Source organism: Larimichthys crocea, chromosome IV (genome assembly GCF_000972845.2).
Source record: "Larimichthys crocea isolate SSNF chromosome IV, L_crocea_2.0, whole genome shotgun sequence".
Lineage (NCBI taxonomy): Eukaryota > Metazoa > Chordata > Actinopteri > Sciaenidae > Larimichthys > Larimichthys crocea.
The window spans coordinates 5,534,932-5,555,320 of NC_040014.1; the positions used below are offsets into that span (position 1 = coordinate 5,534,932).

A 20,389-nucleotide genomic window follows, 5' to 3' on the forward strand; every position below is an offset into this window, starting at 1 on the left:
ATCTCCATCCCCTCTACCCCTGCAGCCGCCGCAGTATTGTGTCGGCCGATTTCATTTTATCTCTTATCCTCTCTCTTTTTATTATTCTCTCCCAATCCCCGCTCTCTCCATCCATCCTGATCCTGATCATCCTTCTACCTCTTCTCTTCCAGCAGCCTGACAATGATCTGAGATGACGATCTCTCCCTCGCTCTCTCTCTCTTTTTCTTTCTTTCGTTCTCTCTGCAGATGTCACCTTTCTTCCATTACAGGCGTTAAAACAGAAGAAGTGAGTGTGACAGATGAAAAGGGAAAACACAAAGAGAAGAGAAAGAATGAAAGAAGCCACACTGATGTGTGGCATTACGTCTCATCACTTTGTTTAAGTCGTATTTATTGTTCTTCACTGGCTTCTTCTTTCCACAATACTCTATCAGGGCTTTTCAATATCTGGCACGGTGTGAGAGCCCCCCCCCCCCAGACACACACACAGACAGACAGAGGAGAGACTTCCAGGAATAGAAAAACTATGTTGATGTGACATTCAGAGTCTCAGAAACTGTTCACATTTTGGCACCTTTAGAAGTTTGCTGAACTTTTTATCAGTCCCTGTGTGTCCTTGTGCATGGACACAGCTTCCACAAGGTTTTTTTTGATACTTCCAAGCCGATTTATGGACGTTTATTTATGAAGGACATCAAAGATAATGACAGCCAAGGTGAGTGGAAGTCACACTGAATTTAAAAGTGTGTGTATCATTCTTTCGTCTAATCATCCATCCATTTTCTGTCGGCGCTCATCCTCATCAGTGTCACGGGTGGCTGGAGCCTATCCCGGCTGATTGGGTGAGAGACATTCACACTCACATTCACATCTATGGAAACCAATAATCCTTTTAAGTGCATGTCTTTGCACTGTGGGAGGAACCCACAGTACCCGGAGAGAACTCATGCAGACACGGGGAGAACGCAAACTCCACGCGAAAGTGCTAATCACTGCACCACCTTGCTGCTCTAGTCTAATTATTATATGAACACAAATATCTTGATATAATTATGGGCAAACATGCTATTAAAAGGGTCACTCTTATATATATATCCAAGCATATTAAAGCTGAGTGTCAAATATTGAAACATCTGAAATAACTGCCCTGAGATGTGGTTCATAAAAAGGATCTGCAGAAGCTTCAGATGATTCTGAACCGTCCTGCACGTCTCGTCTCCAAAGAGAAGGAGAAGAAGAAGAAGAAGAAGAAGAAGAAGAAGAAGAAGAAGAAGACCTCCTTCATTTGTCTTAAAAGGGTCCAGATCTGAACTTTGGACAGGAGCCGTGAAGCTGGTGCACTCCTCGGTCTGTGCGAGACATGGACTCTTACAGTTTACAGTACTTCATCGACTACACATATGAAAGGTAAAGCTCTGTAGAATGTATCTGAATATAAATCCTGCAAGTCCCACAGATGGGGACAATCACCAGCCTCATTATGTTCCCATATACTGTATGCTCTGCCTGAGAACAGCAACAGAAAGATTTTCCAATCTTTCACAGATATCATAGGAAGATTGATCCTAACCCACTGGCAGCTATCTTTGAAGTTAAGGAACCTGGTCTCGTGTTATCCAGCTCTCTATTAAACTGGCTATTAAACTGGAAGCAGACTCAAAACCTGGACCTACTCTACCCTTTTGAAAGATGTCATGCAACATCTACAGTTCATCTACAGCCAACACTTCCCACAAACTAGCCTGGTGTTAATATGAAGACACTCTCCCTCCCTCCCTCCCTGCTAAGTACTTACTGGGTCCACTAATCAATTCTTTAACATTCTTAGGATATCTACGTCTGGATTGAATTTGTGCATATCTGTATCATTGATATATGTCATGTCAAACATGTGAAAATATTGTTTATATGTTAAACTTTGAAAACCCCAATAAAAACGGTGTTAAAAAATAGGTCTGATGACATCAGAATGACGTTGAGCCTTCGTGAACAGTCACTGCTTCTCTACAGGTTAGACGTGAGCAGCAGCAGCAGCAGCTACTACAATCACATCCACTCAGGAGCATGAAGTCTAAGGACGTCACTGAAAGCCTTCTTTTCATGCGGAACAATGTCTGAAAGAATTCTTCAAGCTGCTCACAACACTTGTGCTTAATGATGTGTTCTCGTGGAGAATGGTCTACCTCAGCACCATTGACGGCCCACATTAAGAAGCTCCATCCATCCATTCACCACAAATTTAAGAGCTTTCATGGAATTGTTCAGGAAACAGGCTTGATTTCTAAGAAGAAGAAGAACTCCTGGACTGTAGATTGAGCAGAGGCGTGCTGCCGTTTAGCCTTTTTTCTGGGAAATATGCGTTCTCTGTTTTCGTCAAGAATAATCTTTACACGGATAAAAGCCCGTTCACAAAGCTGGTGAAGTGAAGTGGAAAATGCTCATCCACATCTTGTTATCCCATAAAATCATTTGTTTCCTACATTGAAGGTCCGTCTGACTAATACAGGATATACTGTATCTACATGAAGCACACCATGATTTACATGAGAAATATAATTGTACTGTATTTGTAGACTGGGAACTTATAGATATTTAATGCAAACTGTATGCTGCAACACTAATGTATTACCTGTTTTATATGTAAGTACATACAGTATATGTGCCTAGAATAGTATCTCATAGACTACATAAAACAATAACTCTCTGTCTCTGTGATATCACCTACAGGTTTCTGAATAGCTGAAGAGCTCACTGTGGTGGCCCTGGCTACCGCTGTGCAACCTTCCGGCTAATCTTAAAATCGTCAAAGTGGACAGGCTGAATGGAGTCTTGGTGCTCAAACAAGCCACCTGTGATGGCACTACCAGCGCCAGCGCAATTCTGCATAACTATAAGCCATGATATATTTCAAACAGGTGAGTTGTATATTAATTTACCCTCAGTACAGTTGTCATGAACGGGGAAATTAGCCATAGAGACCAAAACTGTTTTGTACCAGGCTTTTAACATGGGGACTTGGTGACTAACTCGGCCTGTAGCCAGCCTCAAGTGGACATTTGAGGAACTGCAGTTTTTGAAAATGGTTTGTTACTGTATAATGTTAGTTATATATAGATTATACAGCCTATAAACATCACAACAAAGAAATTAGTCCATAAATTCTTGTCCTGCACGCTCACTTTTTTCTGCTGGAACCACTGACTTGGTTTTGAATGCTTGTCAAAAGTCCAATTCGCAGCTTTCAGGCTGATAAATGCAGATTGTACTCCAATATTTGTACATTGCATTCTGAATTCATCAAATGTGACTAAATTCTGTATGCCACTGTAGCTCACACAGCTCCAGAACCCCAGTGATCCACCATGGTGTACTTTTCATCATTTCCTTTGTCGACTCATCTCCAAACTGTTAAATTTTGGTCTTATCACTCCAGATGACTTCCAGGAGTGCTTGACATATTGTAAGCAGGCTGTTTTATGGCGTTGGCGAAGGAACAGCTTTTTTTCTGGCAGCTTGGCCGTGCAGCCCATCTTTTGTTTTTTTATGAGGTTGTGGCAGTTGTTGCTGGTCAACCTGATTTTCCACTTCTTTGTCAGAGTTTGAAGATTATATCTCTTTGCATCCTTTTCCTGTTTTAAGTTGAGCTACCTGTTCCCACATGGTCATTTGCTTCCCCATGACTCAGTATCCAGCAAAGTCAATGCAGCCTTGGATGAAATGGGCAGGAGTCTCATTCTAAACAAGTCACATGTGGGAAATTTAAACCTGTGTGTGCCAACATGTGTTTAATATCAGGCCAAACATGCAGCTTCTGATATCAGTTATCATTATGATTTTAAAAAGCACACAGACAACTTTGTGATATTAAATGGGGTATAAAAGAAGTTATAAAAGTTATCTAGATGATCATCATATTTTCCTCTATATTCCATACCACAGGTATGTATATTTATGAGTGTATTTGAGAAGACTATATAAAATATTATTCCCACAAATGGAGGTAGAAGAGAAAGATAAGAGAAAGAAAAATTGGCCAGCATACAACAATAAAAGCAGAGACGAAAAAATAGCAAAGAAAGAATAGGAGAAAATAAAGATTAAAAACATGTATTCATATAGCATTAATTTGCAACAGCAGAGCAGAGATTCAAAGCTGTCTTTGGACACTTTAGTTGGTAGAAAAAAACGTAGATAAACAATGAGAAAGAGGAAGCCATCCCTATAAACCCAAATCCAGAAACTGGACTGACACACTGTGACCCAGTTTGGTTTCCCCTCAGGACTGAGATGAAGCACCGAAACTAAAACAAAACACCACAAATACTGTGTGTGTTCACACATAAACTCCAACAAGAGGAGCTGTTACAACTGTGAGCTGCTCTACAATGGGGAGTTATGTAACAGAAAATACCAGTTCAGTGATCACTGTCCACCAGTAACACTTCTAAACCAACTGTATCTACATCCATCCACCTAAATCAACTGTATCTACATCTATCCACCTAAATCAACTGTATCTACATCCATCCACCTAAACCAACTATATCTACATTCACCACTGAGTTGCTGCTCTGTCACACAACGGTGTGGTTTCCTGGGGATGAAAGGGACGTGTCCTGTCCCATCTCCTATTCAGCTGCTCTATTCTGTGGCTGATTGGCTCCAAAAGCAACCCCGATTGCCATGGTAACCTTGAGACTGTCCTCTCTAGTAAAATGACAATGCTATCAAGCAGCCATAGATGAGGAAACAAGGAGACATTAATACTTTGTTCCCAACCAACAGTGTGCATCAGATCAGACAGATTTTGATGCTGTACCTAACAACCTGCTGATGTTTGAAAAAAAAGGTTTGAAAATGACGGCAATCATCATGTAGAATAGGAATTGTCGTGAACCTCTCAAATTTCCCATCAGGACTTTAATGAATCATGTGTGGAGGAGTGTTTGTACCACAGGTGTTTTGGACCACCAGGAAGAAGAGCTTTTCAGGCCCACCCACCCAACCAACCAACAAAATCAACAACCAACAACTAACCAAAAACCAACCAACCAACTAACAAATCAACAACTAACCAACCAACCAACCAACCAACCAACAACCAACCAACCAACAAATCAACAACAAACAACTAACCAACAACCAACCAACCAACTAACAAATCAACAACTAACCAACCAACCAACTAACCAACAACCAACCAACCAACAAATCAACAACTAACCAACTAACCAATCAACCAACCAATCAACCCTCCACTTTGATTTTCAGTTTCATCTGAACTCCATCTTATCTGTGTTTTGTAATTAGTAAAGAAGAAAAGGAATCAATTCAACAGAAGTCCAACTGTCAAATAATCATGAAGCAATTCAATCAGAAAACACACAGTAAAGTGACGGGACAGATCCACAGCAGAGATAAATCACATTAAAACAGGACAGCACGCTGAAGAAGAAAAACACAGGAGAGTGCCTTTCTATCATGACTGACAACAGGAAGATAAAATAATAAAAACGACATCATATTCAGTGAAATGCAGCAGGCTGACAAGCTGCTGCAAATTAAACCGAAAGGTTGAGTGACTCAAAAAGGCAGGAAGAAAGGAAGGGAAGAAGAAAGAAATTATGAATAAGGACAGACACAAGGAAGGACGGAAACAATTAAAAGGCAAAGGAACCAGTTAGAGACAGAAGACAGGGAACAATCAAAGTCCAGGACGTATGAGATGAAACAAAAATAAATCAAGGGACAAAGTAACAAAAGGATGATGATGGAAACTAACACAAGGAAACAATGAAGGAAGGAACCAAAGGGGAAATGGATGGAATGGTAGAATGATGGAAAGGTTATAAAAAACATGCAACTTTTATAACTATTCACTGATTTTGCTCAAACTGGATCAGATTTTATGCAGCAAATATTCTGGTCTTCTCTCTGATGTCCTCCAGCTACCATCCTCCTCCTCCTCCTCCTCCTCCTCCTCCAGGTGGTCCAAACTACTAACTAACCAACTTTCCTCCACAACCAAAAAAAGCTCTTTCTGCCAAATGTACCAAACAACCTCCCAAAAAAACTTGAGTAGTAGTAGTTCCGAGCAGAGTGGATGATCCCTGTACTTGGTGGCTGTGCCTTGCCTGAACAGATAACTGTCAGCTCATCGCAGAAGTGGTGAAGTAAAATACGTTGGACACCAAGGAGACATCGCAGTCTGAAGACTGAGCGCTTGGCTCGCAGGGATTTAAGGCTGAGCAATTTTATCGGTCCTGTGATATCGATATCGATATTTTGTTTCCCCAGAAAGTATCGTTTTTTAGCCGCGAGTATCGATATATTAAGTCCCATTCAAATCCCCCGTGTTACGCCTGGCACTCTGCTCGCTGCCCATTTCCCCTGTTGGCTTTGCAGGGAGAGCGGTTAGGTCAGCCAGCTGGTAGTGTCGCTGTAGAGCATTTCTAACAAGTTACCCGTCTAGATACTCTCTTTACACAGATGCTGACATCTTTCTCTTCCTGTTTACACAGTCAGAGTGAGGAGATTCAAGAGAATGGCAGTGAACATAAATCCAGCATGCTTCATGCTTAAAAGCAGAAGTGCTCCCACCACTTCGGGTTTAGGATTGGGCAGATCTGCCCAAAAAGTCTAAAGTTTTATATATCTGTGAATATCTCTGAAACGGTTTATGATAGAGAGATGTGGTTTTTTGTACTGTTTTCCTGACATTCTGCTGAAGACGGAGATGTGCGGCTTGTGTCTGTCGGAGACACTTTGTTGTTGTTCTATTTCACCACGTAAAAGACCAATCGAAAAATAGATGTTCAGCAGACTGAAAGCACAGTCAACGAATAGACAAACGTTACTAAGCAGACTAGTTTCTTTTTCAACCAATCACTGGAGGGTACCTATGACTTATTCTAGCCAATCAAAGGACTCTGGGGGTCTTGTGGGGGAGGGACAACAGAGAGAGAGAGAGCTGTGTGCGTAGAACAGAGAGCAGGGAGCACAGAGCAGAGTGACAGAATAATAATTACAGAATAATAATTCTAATATAAATATTGCGTAATTGATGCTTTCAGTTTTCAGTTCAGTTCATTCAATCCAAGTCAATAGAACAGTCACAAGATGTCACCAAAATCACACTGTCTCTTTAAAATCTTTCACGAAATGATGTAATCGTATTGAATCATATCAAATCGTATCAAATCGCATCGTTGGCTGAATATCGTGTCATGAGATTAATGTATCGCTACAGCCCTACTGTTGTACGCTGTATGTTCACTTCATTGTTAGAAACTTTGGCCTCATCTGGAAATAAGGGAAAGTGTTACAGAAAGGTGTTTTTCCATATTTTCGATAATCCTGGATCATTTTCTGACTGATAAAAGAAAAGAAAGATAAATGGAGATGTATGGGATTGAGGGATGACAGAAGAATAAACCTCAGCTGAGAAAGATGAAAAGATAAAACTTATAAAGTTAAAAGAGACAAGAAGAGACAGACAAGGTGGGACCTAAGACTGACATCAGATCAGGGTCTGGAGGTTTAAATCCTGATCCAGCTTTAAGATCAGATCCAGACCAGGATTTAATAGAGACTGCACTGCAGAACGGACGAGAGAGGAGTGAGGAGATTGTAAAACAGAGAGAGAGAGAGGGAGAGAGAGGGAGAGAGAGACGGGGGTGTGTGGAGGGGTGGAGGGGATAATGTCTTTGACTCATGTATGAATATGTGAACAATTTAGACACCATCTACCTCTTTGTCTGTCTACCACTTTAAATTCAAACAGATGCAATGATTGGATGAAGATTAAATGACATAAATGCGATAAACTTTGTGATTGGGGAGGTCATTTTGCTCTAACAGTATCCGTCCCTCTGTACGCTGTTATCAGTTGTCTCGTGGCTCTCGTCACCATCGTTTCCAGCTGCTGAAAGAAGGATGAACTCTGAACGCTCCCTGCTCAGCACCGAACAGCACAAACACACGAGACATTTTACAGATAAAGAGACTTTTCTGAGGAGCTGGTGGAGACCAAAACAAAGCTAAAAGGAGAGGCAGGACTGGACTTACATCCACCGCTCCAATAGCTCTGTGTCTGCTCTATGTTGGGTTTTCAGCTTCCAGCTTAATGGAATCATAGCTAGCAGACATCCAAACGCAAAAAAACTACTCTAAGCTACCCTCCCACTGCTGCAGAGACGTGGAACAGCAGTGATCCTGCAACCTGGTCAAACGGTTCAATACTGCTTTATTCATGTTTTATATACACTGGTGAACATGAACTGTGTGTGGGTGGGAAGCCAGTGAGGGACAGAAAAATCTACATGAGATGTAAAGAGCCAGCGGAGTCAAACAGCATCACCATCTGCATGTGATCTACATTAATGAAACTACTCAGCTACACTATCTAAGTGTGTTTGTGTGTGTGTAGGTGTGTGTGTGTGTGTGTGAAGAGTCACTCCAAAGATCAAGAGGCCTGGCATCGTCAAGGGTAACAAGGTGGTATGCTGTCAATTACACACACACACACACACACACACACACACTCCCGCCGTGATTTCTCATGGGAATGTCTGATTGGCCACTGTGAGCCTGCTGGGATGCTCGGTTCCCGTGGCGATAGTAACCAAGCGATAACACCAACCATCTGACCCTCTTAATGTCTCCCCATGTGTGTGTGTGAGTGTGTGTGTGTGTGTGTGTGTTGCCATCTGTGCTGCTGGCTCAGGGGAGATGCAACACACTGAACAGTGATTAAAGCAGAGACAAAGAAAGAAAGAAAGAAAGAAAGAAAGAAAGAAAGAAAGAAAGAAAGGAAGTCAGTCAGTTAGCATATTAGTTAGCATGTTTTTTTGTTCCCAGCCAGTGAACTAATGAGTTAGCTAGCAAATATGTTTGTCACGGGTGGATAACATATAATTAATTCCTTTACTTAGTTAGTTGATTATCTGGCTATCTGGTGCACTAGTTTGTTAGTTTGTCAGTTATTTAGTTGGTTTCCTTAGGTTAGCTAGTTCACTGGAGATGTTTCTATGTTTGTCAGCTTGGTGGCAAGCGGAAACCACCGAGGCTGAGAAATGAAGTCAGCGCAGAAGTGCTAAAAACTGTAATTCCCTGAGCCGCAGCTTGAGGCTGGCTCCAGAAGTGAGTCAGTCTCCATAAGTCCCCATGTTCAAATGTCCAACTTCACAGCAGAAATAAACATGTTTACAGCCTGGTACAAAAAACAGTTTTGGTCTCTATAGCTAATTTCCCCGTTCATGACAACTGTACTGGGAGTGAATTTTTTAAATTTAAATGATATGAGGGATTTTTAAAGTTGTGTAAAATTAACAGTGCTGCCACTTTGACCGCCTTAGGTCTGCTGATGATCCGCATATTTGCCAATTATTAAATTAACAGTGAGGAAGAAGCAGTATAACTAATATGCATATTATTTGCATATTTTTGGCTTCAGGGAACCTACGGGTGACGTGACTCAGGCTCTGTGCATTGTTTATACTGTCTTTGCTTGGTAGCCAGTTGCTGGTTACAGTCACACTGTTGATAAGCTCACTTAGCTAAGAAGAACATGTTGGCTGGTATTCACTGCAGAAACTCGGCCACAATTAAAACTTTAATTAAAACAATTAAAATCTAGTTTCTAAAATAGGACGGCAGTTTCCATTCAGTGAGTTAGCTATGGGTTAGTTGGCTGTCTAGTGCATTAGTCAGTTGCTGAGTTAGTTAGGCTCTCATATTTTAAGCTAAAAGCACTTATGTTGCTTAGTATTCACTCAGGAAACTCAAACACTATAATATAACTTGTGAATATAACTGTACTCAGTATATCTTGCCCTTTTTATCCTCACACACACTCCTACGCACACACCTACACACACACACACACGCTGCTTCTAGATGCAGAGTGATTCTATTGTGCTGACTCAGATGTTCTGCAGACTGGCTGAGCTGTTCACATCTTCAAATCTGTGTGTGTGTGTGTGTGTGTGTGTGTGTGTGTGTGTGTGGGTGTGTGTGTGCATCAGATGGTAGCGACTGCTGTCAGACCACATGACGAACTGAATTTTAACCCCGACACAAACAACAACACGGCACAACAAACAGAAACTTTGCCAAAACCAGTCACCTCCTGCTGTTCTCTCAGCTGTGACTCAGTCTGACTGAAACAAGAAGTAAGCAGAGCATTTCCTCCCGGGAAAAGGCCCAGCCAATCATTAACTCAGGTGGATTCAAGGAACATTTTGTGATGTCATTCAAACATGGAGGCACATGTGGTGGGGCTGGGGAGCGCTAAACAAAACACAAACGCTAAAGAAAACAATAAAGATCTCTTTATGGCGTTCTTTGTCAATTCAGACTGCTCAGCTGTGACAGAGTGGAAACAGCCCCCCTGAGTCAGATATAGACAGGCACAGGATTAATTCACACACACAGTGTAGTCTGTGGTGTGGTTACACTTGGAACTAATTCAGTTATTAATGGTGCCACTGGAAAAGGCAAACCTGTCTCTGTCTGGAGCAAACTCACATGCTTCTACATGAACTACTGCAGTGATGAATGTTGGCCAAAGTCTGTTTCAGATGACGTCCTGCAGCTCAGTCCCATCGCAATAGTGTGTGGAGCCTGCTGCATCTAAGACAATACTATAATAATTTGGTGATTATTATGAACTTCTTAATCTTATAATTAACCCGTAATAGGACTTCTGTAACAGAACTTGAATCTCCAAATCCTGACCTTCTACTGTACTGTAATTCATAAACATTGCTTCAGTAATTCATAATTAAGACTTGTAACTTAAGTTGTATTGTGACTTTCATAAGTAGTAATTATGTGTTCTCAGTAAGAGAACTTTTTTAAAATTTATTTTGGTATTTTTGTTATAAACACATCTGCAATAATGAATGTTAGGTAATATGTATATAATATGCATGTTGATTCAATGTCAAGTCTCTTTAATCATACGACATACAGTAGCTTGGTCTCAGATATTATATAGAGTAGCTCAGTCCCATCATACACTGCTGCACCAAAGAAAAAGTTGGTGATTATTATGAATTATTGATCTTATAATTAACCTGTAATAGAAATTATGTTACCTAACATCTAATTATCACTTTTGAAACTCCAAAACACGGCCTCCTAACTCATAGATACTGCTTCTATAATTCATAATTATGACTCATGTAAGTTCACTTTATTGTAACTAACCATAACTAGCAATTATGTGTTCTCAAAACACGACATGATGAATCATCATTATGAAACACAGATGTTATGATTAAATTGATGTTGCTTTCATATAGTCGTACACGTAATTCATGCTATCTCTCATGAAATTGACTGAGTAAATCCATTTAAAATGACTCATTTGTGTTATTAGTTTGTTTTTATAGTCAGTCTATTTATCAGGAGCCAGTTTTGTGTTCTGGTAAATATAGTTATTAGTCTCATTACTAGCGTATTGCTCATGTATACTGCAACTTATTCAATATGATCAATAGTTATGAATAGTAATGGAATGTTTTTTTTTTGTGTGTGTGTGTGTGTGTGTGTGTGTGTGTGTGTGTGTTGTAGCTGTCAGCTTCAATGTTGTGAAGTGTCTTTGCTGTGACTTTTATCTAAACACCACATAACAGGTAATTCATCACTTGTGAAGAATTATTGATGCACGCTGAGTTAACAGCAGCCACAGACGCTGAATGTTTCTGTCTGCATGGAGATGAACTGAAGATCATAAAAAACAAACAACTGTCAGACGTTAAACTGTCTGAACTCCATCACCCACAATGCAACAGAAGAGAGTCTGAACACGAAACTGACGACAATGAAGCGAAGTCAAAGAGGAAATGGTGTCATGACAGAAGTGAGGACAACGGGTGACGATAGCAGGTTGTGTTTAACGATGAGCAGCGGCAGACATCACGTGTGTCATCATGTGTGTGTGTGTGTGTGTGTTCCTACCTGGCTCTCGGAGCAGCAGTTGAGCCATGGCCTGCGAGCTGCCGGCAGAGTTTTCAGCCACGCACTGATAAAATCCTTCGTCTGACTTCACCAAACCCAAAATCTGCAGGTTACTGCCGTCCTGAATGATCGACACAGACAATGTGTCAGTAAAGCCATTATACACACCAGAAAAAAATCTCTCTCTTTACAGTAGATTAAAAGGATAAGAGATTATAAGTGATAACCAGATTATCAGATAGTGAGACAACAGCGTTGTTATACCCAACAGAACATTAGATACTGTCAATCAGACAAATACTTCCTGCCAGTCTTTCACATTAAAATATTTATTTTATTATAATTTCATCATTTAGACAGCAGAACGTGGCTGTGTTAGGGATTATCTCACTGACTCTGTATTAGTCTTTTCCAGAAAAAATACATTCTTTATCCTAATAGGACTTTTGTACAAGATAATATATTTGTGACTTTAAGTAGAATATTTACTCACAGTTCTGCACAACCTATTAAAGGAGCAGTGTGTAGGATTTAGTACCATCTAGCAGTGTAGTGGCAACATGAGTGAAACGTGTGACGTGTCCTATCTAGTGTTTCGTTTGGCCGTTCTGGTCTACTGCGGAAACACAGCAGTTCACAGCAGCGGACTCCGTGGAAGAGGATCCACTGTGTCTGTAGATTCCAGATTCAACCAGTGGAAAAACGCAGCCTGATGTCACGTTGCGGTGACCAATCAGAAGATCAGATTGGTCAAACCGCTCCACAGTCAGCCTGAAATGTCTCTGACTGAGGACGATCCAGGCTAAACTATGATTCTCTATTCGTTGTATTCTGGCTTCTACTTCAGTGTCAGCATTTTACAGTCTACACTACAATATAGTGACACAAAGAAGTTTCTATTGGTCTATGCCTGTTTGTTTGATGAAGAGAGAGACAGCAGTGGTTGAGCAACATAGACAGCGAATGAGAGACAGGGAGCGCTGATATCGAGAAACACGGTGAATCCGAGAAATAACGGCACCCTCCCTATTCCCACACACTGCTGCACAGCCCTGGGGCAATTAAAATGCATGATTTGGTCTGAATACGACTTTTTTATTATATTCTGAGAATACAGCCTGTTAAATCTGACACACTGCACCTTTAATGTTGGATCTACTTGAGTTTATTTGGTTGAACTCAGAGTGATAGAAATAGATTTGTCTCTGAACTACTCACAGGAGTATCTTCCACATAGAGGTTCCAAAGTTATTTCCTACCATTCCGATGTAAATATAGAGGATGTCTGTGTAGTGTCTGGGTTCTGTCTGACTCACCACTATCTGGAAGTAGTCGCTGGGGATGACTTCCTCTCCGTTCTTTATCCAGCGGACAGTCGGCGGCGGGCTCCCTGTCACAGCACACTCCAGCTCGATGTCGGTGGACTCATAAGCGTACGTGTTGGTCGGGTAGTTCAGGAACTGAGGAGGCACTGCAAAAATAGACAAAATAACATGATGCATAAATAACAGCGGAACACCTTAACACCCTCCTGACTCTCTCTCTCTCTCTCACACACACACACACACACACACAAACACACACACAGACACACACGAGTGAAGCGCTGAGTTTGTTGCAGTCACTCTGTCACCGTTCAGCAGCTTTTTTTTTTTTCCTTTGGGAACACATTAGCAAGTTTCTGTTAAGACCTCAGTTAATTACAAACTAATTAACACAATTATAAACCGAGTCCTCATCTTATTACTGAGGAGCTAAACGTGTCTTATCTCATTAGCCTCTGTGTCTCATTATACGTTCATCTCCTCGTGGTCATTTGACATTTTCAGGTGTATATCTGTGTCGCTAATGTTTCAGACACACACAACCTCAGCAAACAGGTGAAACGCACATCACAGCAGATCATGCAGTTTAGTTTTCAGGTGATCGTCATGCAACGCTCGATGTGTCTTCTCGTGAAATCTTCTCGTGAAAAACCAACCAATTGACTGACCGACCAACCAGCCAACCAATCAAACAATCAGCAAACCAACCAATCAACCAACCGACTGACCGACTGACCGACCGACCAGCCAACCAATCAAACAATCAGCAAACCAACCAATCAACCAACCGACTGACCGACCGACCAACCAGCCAACCAATCAAACAACTGACCAATCAACCAACTGACCAATCAACCAAACAAACAAACAAACAAATCATGAGCTAATACAAATGTAGGTCAGGATTTCTTTGACTGAACAACACTTGAATCTTTAGTAAGTTTTAAATTGAAGCTAGCGCAGTATCCTTTGTGTTTACAGCAATATGTTTTAAACATGTTGACCTTATTTTTACGTTCTGCAGCTAAACTTTGATCAAAAACCACAAAACTTTATCTGTAACTCCAAAATCCAAAAGTTTCCAAAGACACCACAATGCCAAGCTGAGTTTTAAGGAAATGTTTCTAAATCTAATGTGGAACATCTGTATTTGATGCAGTCTCGGGTTTAAATATTTCTCCAATCGTACACTCATACAGCTTTAATGATTGGCTGGAACGATACATGTTTCTTTCAGACAGGAATGTGTTCCCTCACTTCCCCTCAGCTCAGCCTCAGCAACTTTTAGTTTGTTGTTTTGATTTTACAGCCGACATCTATATTGTACCTCCGAGCAGCAGACGGACAAAGTTAGAGACTGTAGCTCAGAAGGATGTAACAAAGACTCAAAACAAATCTAAATGTTGCTCTGTGTCTGCTGGACGTGTAAATCAGTGGCAGATCAACATATTTATCAACTTTATAAAGGTGCCATGTTACATTTACTGCCCACTAATGGCCAAAAACATCAAATTCAGCTTTAAAGCTCCACTGTGAAACAATTATGAGGATCTACTGATAGAAACTGAAAAGAATATTCATAGCATAGAGTATTTTTTTATCTACAGATGATGTGGTTCTCTTCTGTGTAGTCCACCATGACCCACCATGTTTCTACAGTAGCCCAGAATGGACAAATCATATGCACTGGACCTTTAAATGAACAAGAAGTAACGTGTTAATTAATGAGCTGTTGTGATAGGCAGAGACAGTCTTCAGTCTTTGTGCTAAGCTAAAGAGTTACTGTCTTCTAAAATAAGTTGTGTATTTCTTGTGACGGTTCCCCTGGAAAAAAAACTTTTAGAGCCTGGACCTAAAAAAAATCCTAAAGCAGGAGTTTGGATTCAGTGACAGCAGTTTAAGTTGACACATGAAGTGATGGGAGCAGCAGACAGACTCAAACATGTTGAGGTACGAGCTCATGTGACTGCTGGCAAACTGTTCGCAGGCTCAACACATTGTAAACAGGAAGGAGAGCGGACGAGATGGCTGCTGGTTGTCAGCGAACGCTGCCTTTGAAAACGCGAGCGGCAAGCTCGTGACTGCGAGAGCCGAGATGTGACACAGAAGCCATTTTAAACCTCGACAGGGACGAGGGCGAAGCCTGAAGGGCCTCACGTTGCACTGAGCGCCACGGCGACGCTGTCAGCGCCCCAAGACAACAAACATCCTCGCTGCCAGCGCACACACACAGGCACGTTCCATGGCTGTCAACAAACAGACACACACATATTCATGAGGTCACAGCTTCATGAGCACTGTTACTACTACACACACATGCAACCACTGAGCATCTGAAGAAGAAAGAAAGAAAGAAAGAAAGAAAGAAAGAAAGAAAGAAAGAAAGAAAGAAAGATTTGAAGAAGGGAATACAAGAGAAGAAAGAGATACAGAGAGCAGGACAAAAGAGCAGAAGGGGAGGAAAAGGGGGCGATAAGAGGAAGAGATGAGAGAGAAAAGGAACAAGGAGAAAAAAGATAAGTGGACAGTAAACGAAGAAGAAAATGTGTTGGAACTACAAAAAAGACTTGAAAGAAGAAAAAGAAATAGACGGAGAGGAAAGGTGGAAAGTTAGTAGAGGGGGAGAGTTGTGCGTATGTGTGTGTCTCCATCAATACATCATTATCTGGAGGTGTAACTTTATCACTGCAGTAATGCTCTAATTAAGAGCTAACGATTTCCTTTAAACTCAGAGCCGCTGCAGCTCCAACACACCAACAACTACACAGTGATACACAAACAGCACAGACTGCTACACGTGTGCAGGAATTAGTCCGAGAGACTGAATGCCGGGAACGCAGGGAGATCACATCTGAACCAGTCATGGCTGTTGTCTCGATGCGTGCGGCTGCAGTTCCTTCAATGTTCACTAGTCGCTGCTCCAAGAAAACTCTGAAGAAAACCTCAAACTTCTTTCTGGAAAGTCAAATCTGTTGTTACACAAGTTTATGTGACTGCTGACTCCAAATGAAAATAAAATGCAGAGTGGGTCCAAAGACAGATATGCTAAAGTTTTGATGAATAGTGTTGAAGCAAAAAGGTCGGCCAATGTGTTTGTGCTGCCAAAAAAAGGCAAAGTCCAAATATTTTATAGGCGACACTGCAGGAGGAAGAAAAGGACAAAGAAATAAGACAGTCCTCAGCATAGCGCTAACTGTGGACCTTTCCAGTCTTCTGACCACTCAGTGCTTTTACACCCATCACACACACATTCATACTGACAACGGGGGAACTCGAGACAGAGGACTCAAAGGCAGAGTACGGGATGAAGCAGATGACTTTATTTCTTAACTCCGGGTAACACCGGGGAAACAAAAAGCGCCTCACGATGAGGGATGATCAAAAGCACAAACTAAACTAGAACTTCAAAAGGGCAGGGCCAACAAAAAATCACTCTTTCCAGGAACTAGAAGAAAAACAAAAACCTAGACTACGAGATAACTACTGACTAGACTATGACGAGAGTGCTGGTGATCAGGACAACAGACACACTGGCACAGGACAAAGGGAGACGCAGACTATAAACACATGGAGGTAATGGGGAACAGGTTGACACAATCAGGAATCAGGGGAGACAATCAGACTGGTGACACATGAGGAAGGGCAAGAGACCTGAAACCAGTTTCCAAAATAAAACAGGAAGTCACAAAACAAACATGGAGACAGGACAAAAACTCAACTTGACATACCGGTGTGACTAGGGATGTCACGATACATCGTGCCACGATTAAAATCGGTACAAATGTGTGACGACTCGCATCGGTTGACAGAAAAAATGAATCGCGATTCTTGGCGAATGCGAGAGAAGTAGGATATGTTGTTTTTCGTCTTTTTTTAAATTAGAAATAGGTTACGTTGTGGCTGCAGCTTCCGCTGCCGCGTCTGCCTTTCTGTGTCTCTCTCACACACACACACACACACACACACACACACACACACACACACACACACCTACACACATGCGCAGTAGTGGTAATCAGCGTCAGGCCTGACTGTACTGTAAATGATACCATAACACAGACCCTCCAGGAATTCACGATGTTGCGATTTGCAACTTCAACGCAACTTCAGTGACTCCCCGTGAATTCAGGGGTGTTGCAATTTTAACCAATCACCGCAACTTCCGCGCAGTCTGCCCGGGGGATTAAACTCGGGTCAGGGACGGCCGCACGGTGCGGGAGGATCCCTTCGTGGGACCTCTCCCCGGCGCTGCCTGGCCCCCGCCGGGCGCATTTCCTCCGAGGCGGTGCGCCGCGACCGGCTCTGCGTTTACAGCGCCCGGACCTCGCCGTTTCCCGGGACCGTGGACTCTCATTAAAGGGTTATTGAGCTATCATCTTAATTGTTTTTATTTTCAGTTAGCTCATACTTCAAGCTGAAAGGTAATGGTCAGATCAGCTGCTTGCTGGCAGCCCTAATAAGAACACAAACTGTTTGAGAGTTTCTGTAAAGAGAGATTTTTTTCCTACAAATAAAAAGATAATTTTATTTGGTCATAATTTGTCTGTAGCTCATTTTGATTTTAAAAAAATTGTGAAAAAATCGTATCGCGAAAAAAAAATCGTGACTCGAATCGAGTCGTGAGTTGAGTGTATCGTTACATCCCTAGGTGTGACACATGATGGCACTGTTTGCCACGCAAGGTGCCAACTGCTCATTAGTTTTAGGAGCCTTCAGAAGCAATCTGGAAACTTCGATAAGACTGGTGGACCACGGAGGGATTGAACCACCAGTCATCTGATAAGTGGGCGACCCGCTCTAACGTGTGTCATGAAACCACACATGTCACATGAAAACTTCAGTTTCCTATTAACTTAGTTCATTTTACAGTTCTCTTGAATTTATCTTTTGTTTCGTTTATAGTGATTTTAGCTTTGACTTCGATCACTTATTGTCACCTCATTGTCTTGATCAGCTTCCCCTCCTTTACATGCAGCACGAAAACAATGTAAACCTCTTATCCAGCAAAGAAGACAGAGCTTTACTGCTCACGTTCACGTGACGATGTACGTCAGTCACTTTCATTTTCAACAGCTCCTCCGGGTGCATAAAGAAGAGGCACAGCAGCAGAGGCTGGTGCTATACTGAGTGACTATCAACACCACTAAATGTTGTCTAAGACACCGGTGTGATCATGGAAAAGATCAAAATGATCCTGTTTGTAATTTGCAGGTCAGGATAGAGTGCATATGTGTATAATTTCCCCAATTTGCATGACACTAGCTATAATTTGGTGGTAATTAAATGCATACATTTATTGTCTTTTTCTATATTTGCATGAATGTGGCTAACCAGCTAGCTACATCATATTTTTTTATTTTTTATTCTGCCTTCTCAGCTCAGAAGCAGTCTCCTTCCAGACGCAGGGATTGTCATGACAATCAATTTTTTTCCCTACCATGTGACCTCTGGGGGCTTCCATACATCACAGTTATGGAAGAGATAATAGCTTTCTTAAATGGTAGGTTTGAAAATTGCCTTGCGTCTGTGGAGCCACTCTAAAAGATGATTACACAAGACGCCATCGTCTACAGCGATGATACAGATTATCTGTAATGGAGTTCATGTATGTAACCGTCTCCTCTGGTCAGCTGTTTCTTCTTCCTCTTCAACAATCTCGTTACTCTGCCAACCATTACCCAGCAGCCTTTGTTGTGCATAGGAAATTTCCCATGTGTCCGCTGATTGTTTGGATGTTTTTCTTTCTGCAGTGCTGTGAGTTTAACACTGATTACCTGGTCATCTGAGGAGACGTGTTCACAAAGGCCTTTGTGGTACACAAACCACACAACCACGACATGCGGGACGCCGCGTTAATACGATTCTACTTCCTGCTGGAAACAGCTGAGAGCGGCCATTCATATGGTAATGAGACGCAACCAACAACCGGCTGACCTCCACCAGACACCACATGTCTGACTCCACCTCGTCTGGATCCAAACACACCTGGGTCATCGCTCACAGCTTACACTTCTCTTTAGGAAGTTCAGTCAAACTATAGTTTATCACAATCTGATGAAACAAATGCCATTTTAAAAGAATAAGGAAAGAATATGCTGTTGTTCTCTCTCTGCCTCATACACACACATACGCACACACACACACACCACACACACCATCAGTGATGCCTCTCTATAGCTGCACCATAATAACTTCCACTCAGCATTCAAATGGAAATCAGCTCCATCGTTCATTTCAACGAACATCTGCTGTGTGTGTGTGTGTGTGTGATGACAGTACCCGGTGAAGGGCATTCAGACACACACACACACACACACACACACACACACATGCACACACACACTCATTCGAGTTAAACTCTCTTCGTGTGAACAGAAACTCGTTAGCTTCCTTTTTATATCTGCACTTAACCACCAATTATCTGTCATTAAGTGCATCCATGGAGACTCACTACACACACACACACACTACACACACACACACACACACACACACACACAGACCTTATCATTCACACCGTGGACAAGCTAGAAATAGTTAATGGGCTGTAAAGCCACAATCATTGAAGAGTGAAGCGCCGATGTTCGCTTTTATAAATCTCAATACACTTGCAAACCTGTTTTTTTTTTTTTTTTACACATTTACAGATCTCATTACACACACATGGATTGAGATACAGTTACACCACGCTCCACTCACAATTGTAAATAGTTTTGCTTCAGTAATGGCCTGAGAGGGTTTTTTATATGAAGGGTCACTCACAAACTCACAAACTTTAGTATTAAAATTCAGTAAAGCGGGAAAAGACAAATTAGTCAAAATTGAAGCAACACAGTCCAATAAATCCTGATGTTTGGTGTCAAGTACGGGTCAAACAGCATTTAATTCTGCATTTCCCATAATGCAAGAAATAGCATGATTTCTCCTCTGTGTTAAATTCAGGTTTTCTGAGGCTGCAGCCACAGCAGACGTCCAACAACAGTTTTCACAGTAGACAGTACACTTATGATCCAGTGTAAGCAAAAACAACTTGTGTATCTGCAGTGTTATCTGTGAACATCTGTTTCATCCAACATCTCAGTCTCACGAGTGACAGCTAACAATGCAAAAGCAGATTT

General features: G+C 41.6%; 1 protein-coding gene across 1 annotated transcript in view; it reads right to left on the reverse strand.

Annotated features, from left to right (window-relative positions):
* The window catches only part of dcc (DCC netrin 1 receptor), a 239,903-nt gene that overhangs the window by 122,785 nt on the left and 96,729 nt on the right, over positions 1-20,389 (reverse strand). Inside the window, exons 6-7 of the mRNA XM_019258599.2 lie at positions 13,263-13,417; positions 11,947-12,067 (exon numbers count right to left, since the gene is read on the reverse strand). Coding sequence (XP_019114144.2) covers positions 11,947-12,067; positions 13,263-13,417 — 276 coding nt within the window. The remainder of the gene's footprint in view (positions 1-11,946; positions 12,068-13,262; positions 13,418-20,389) is intronic.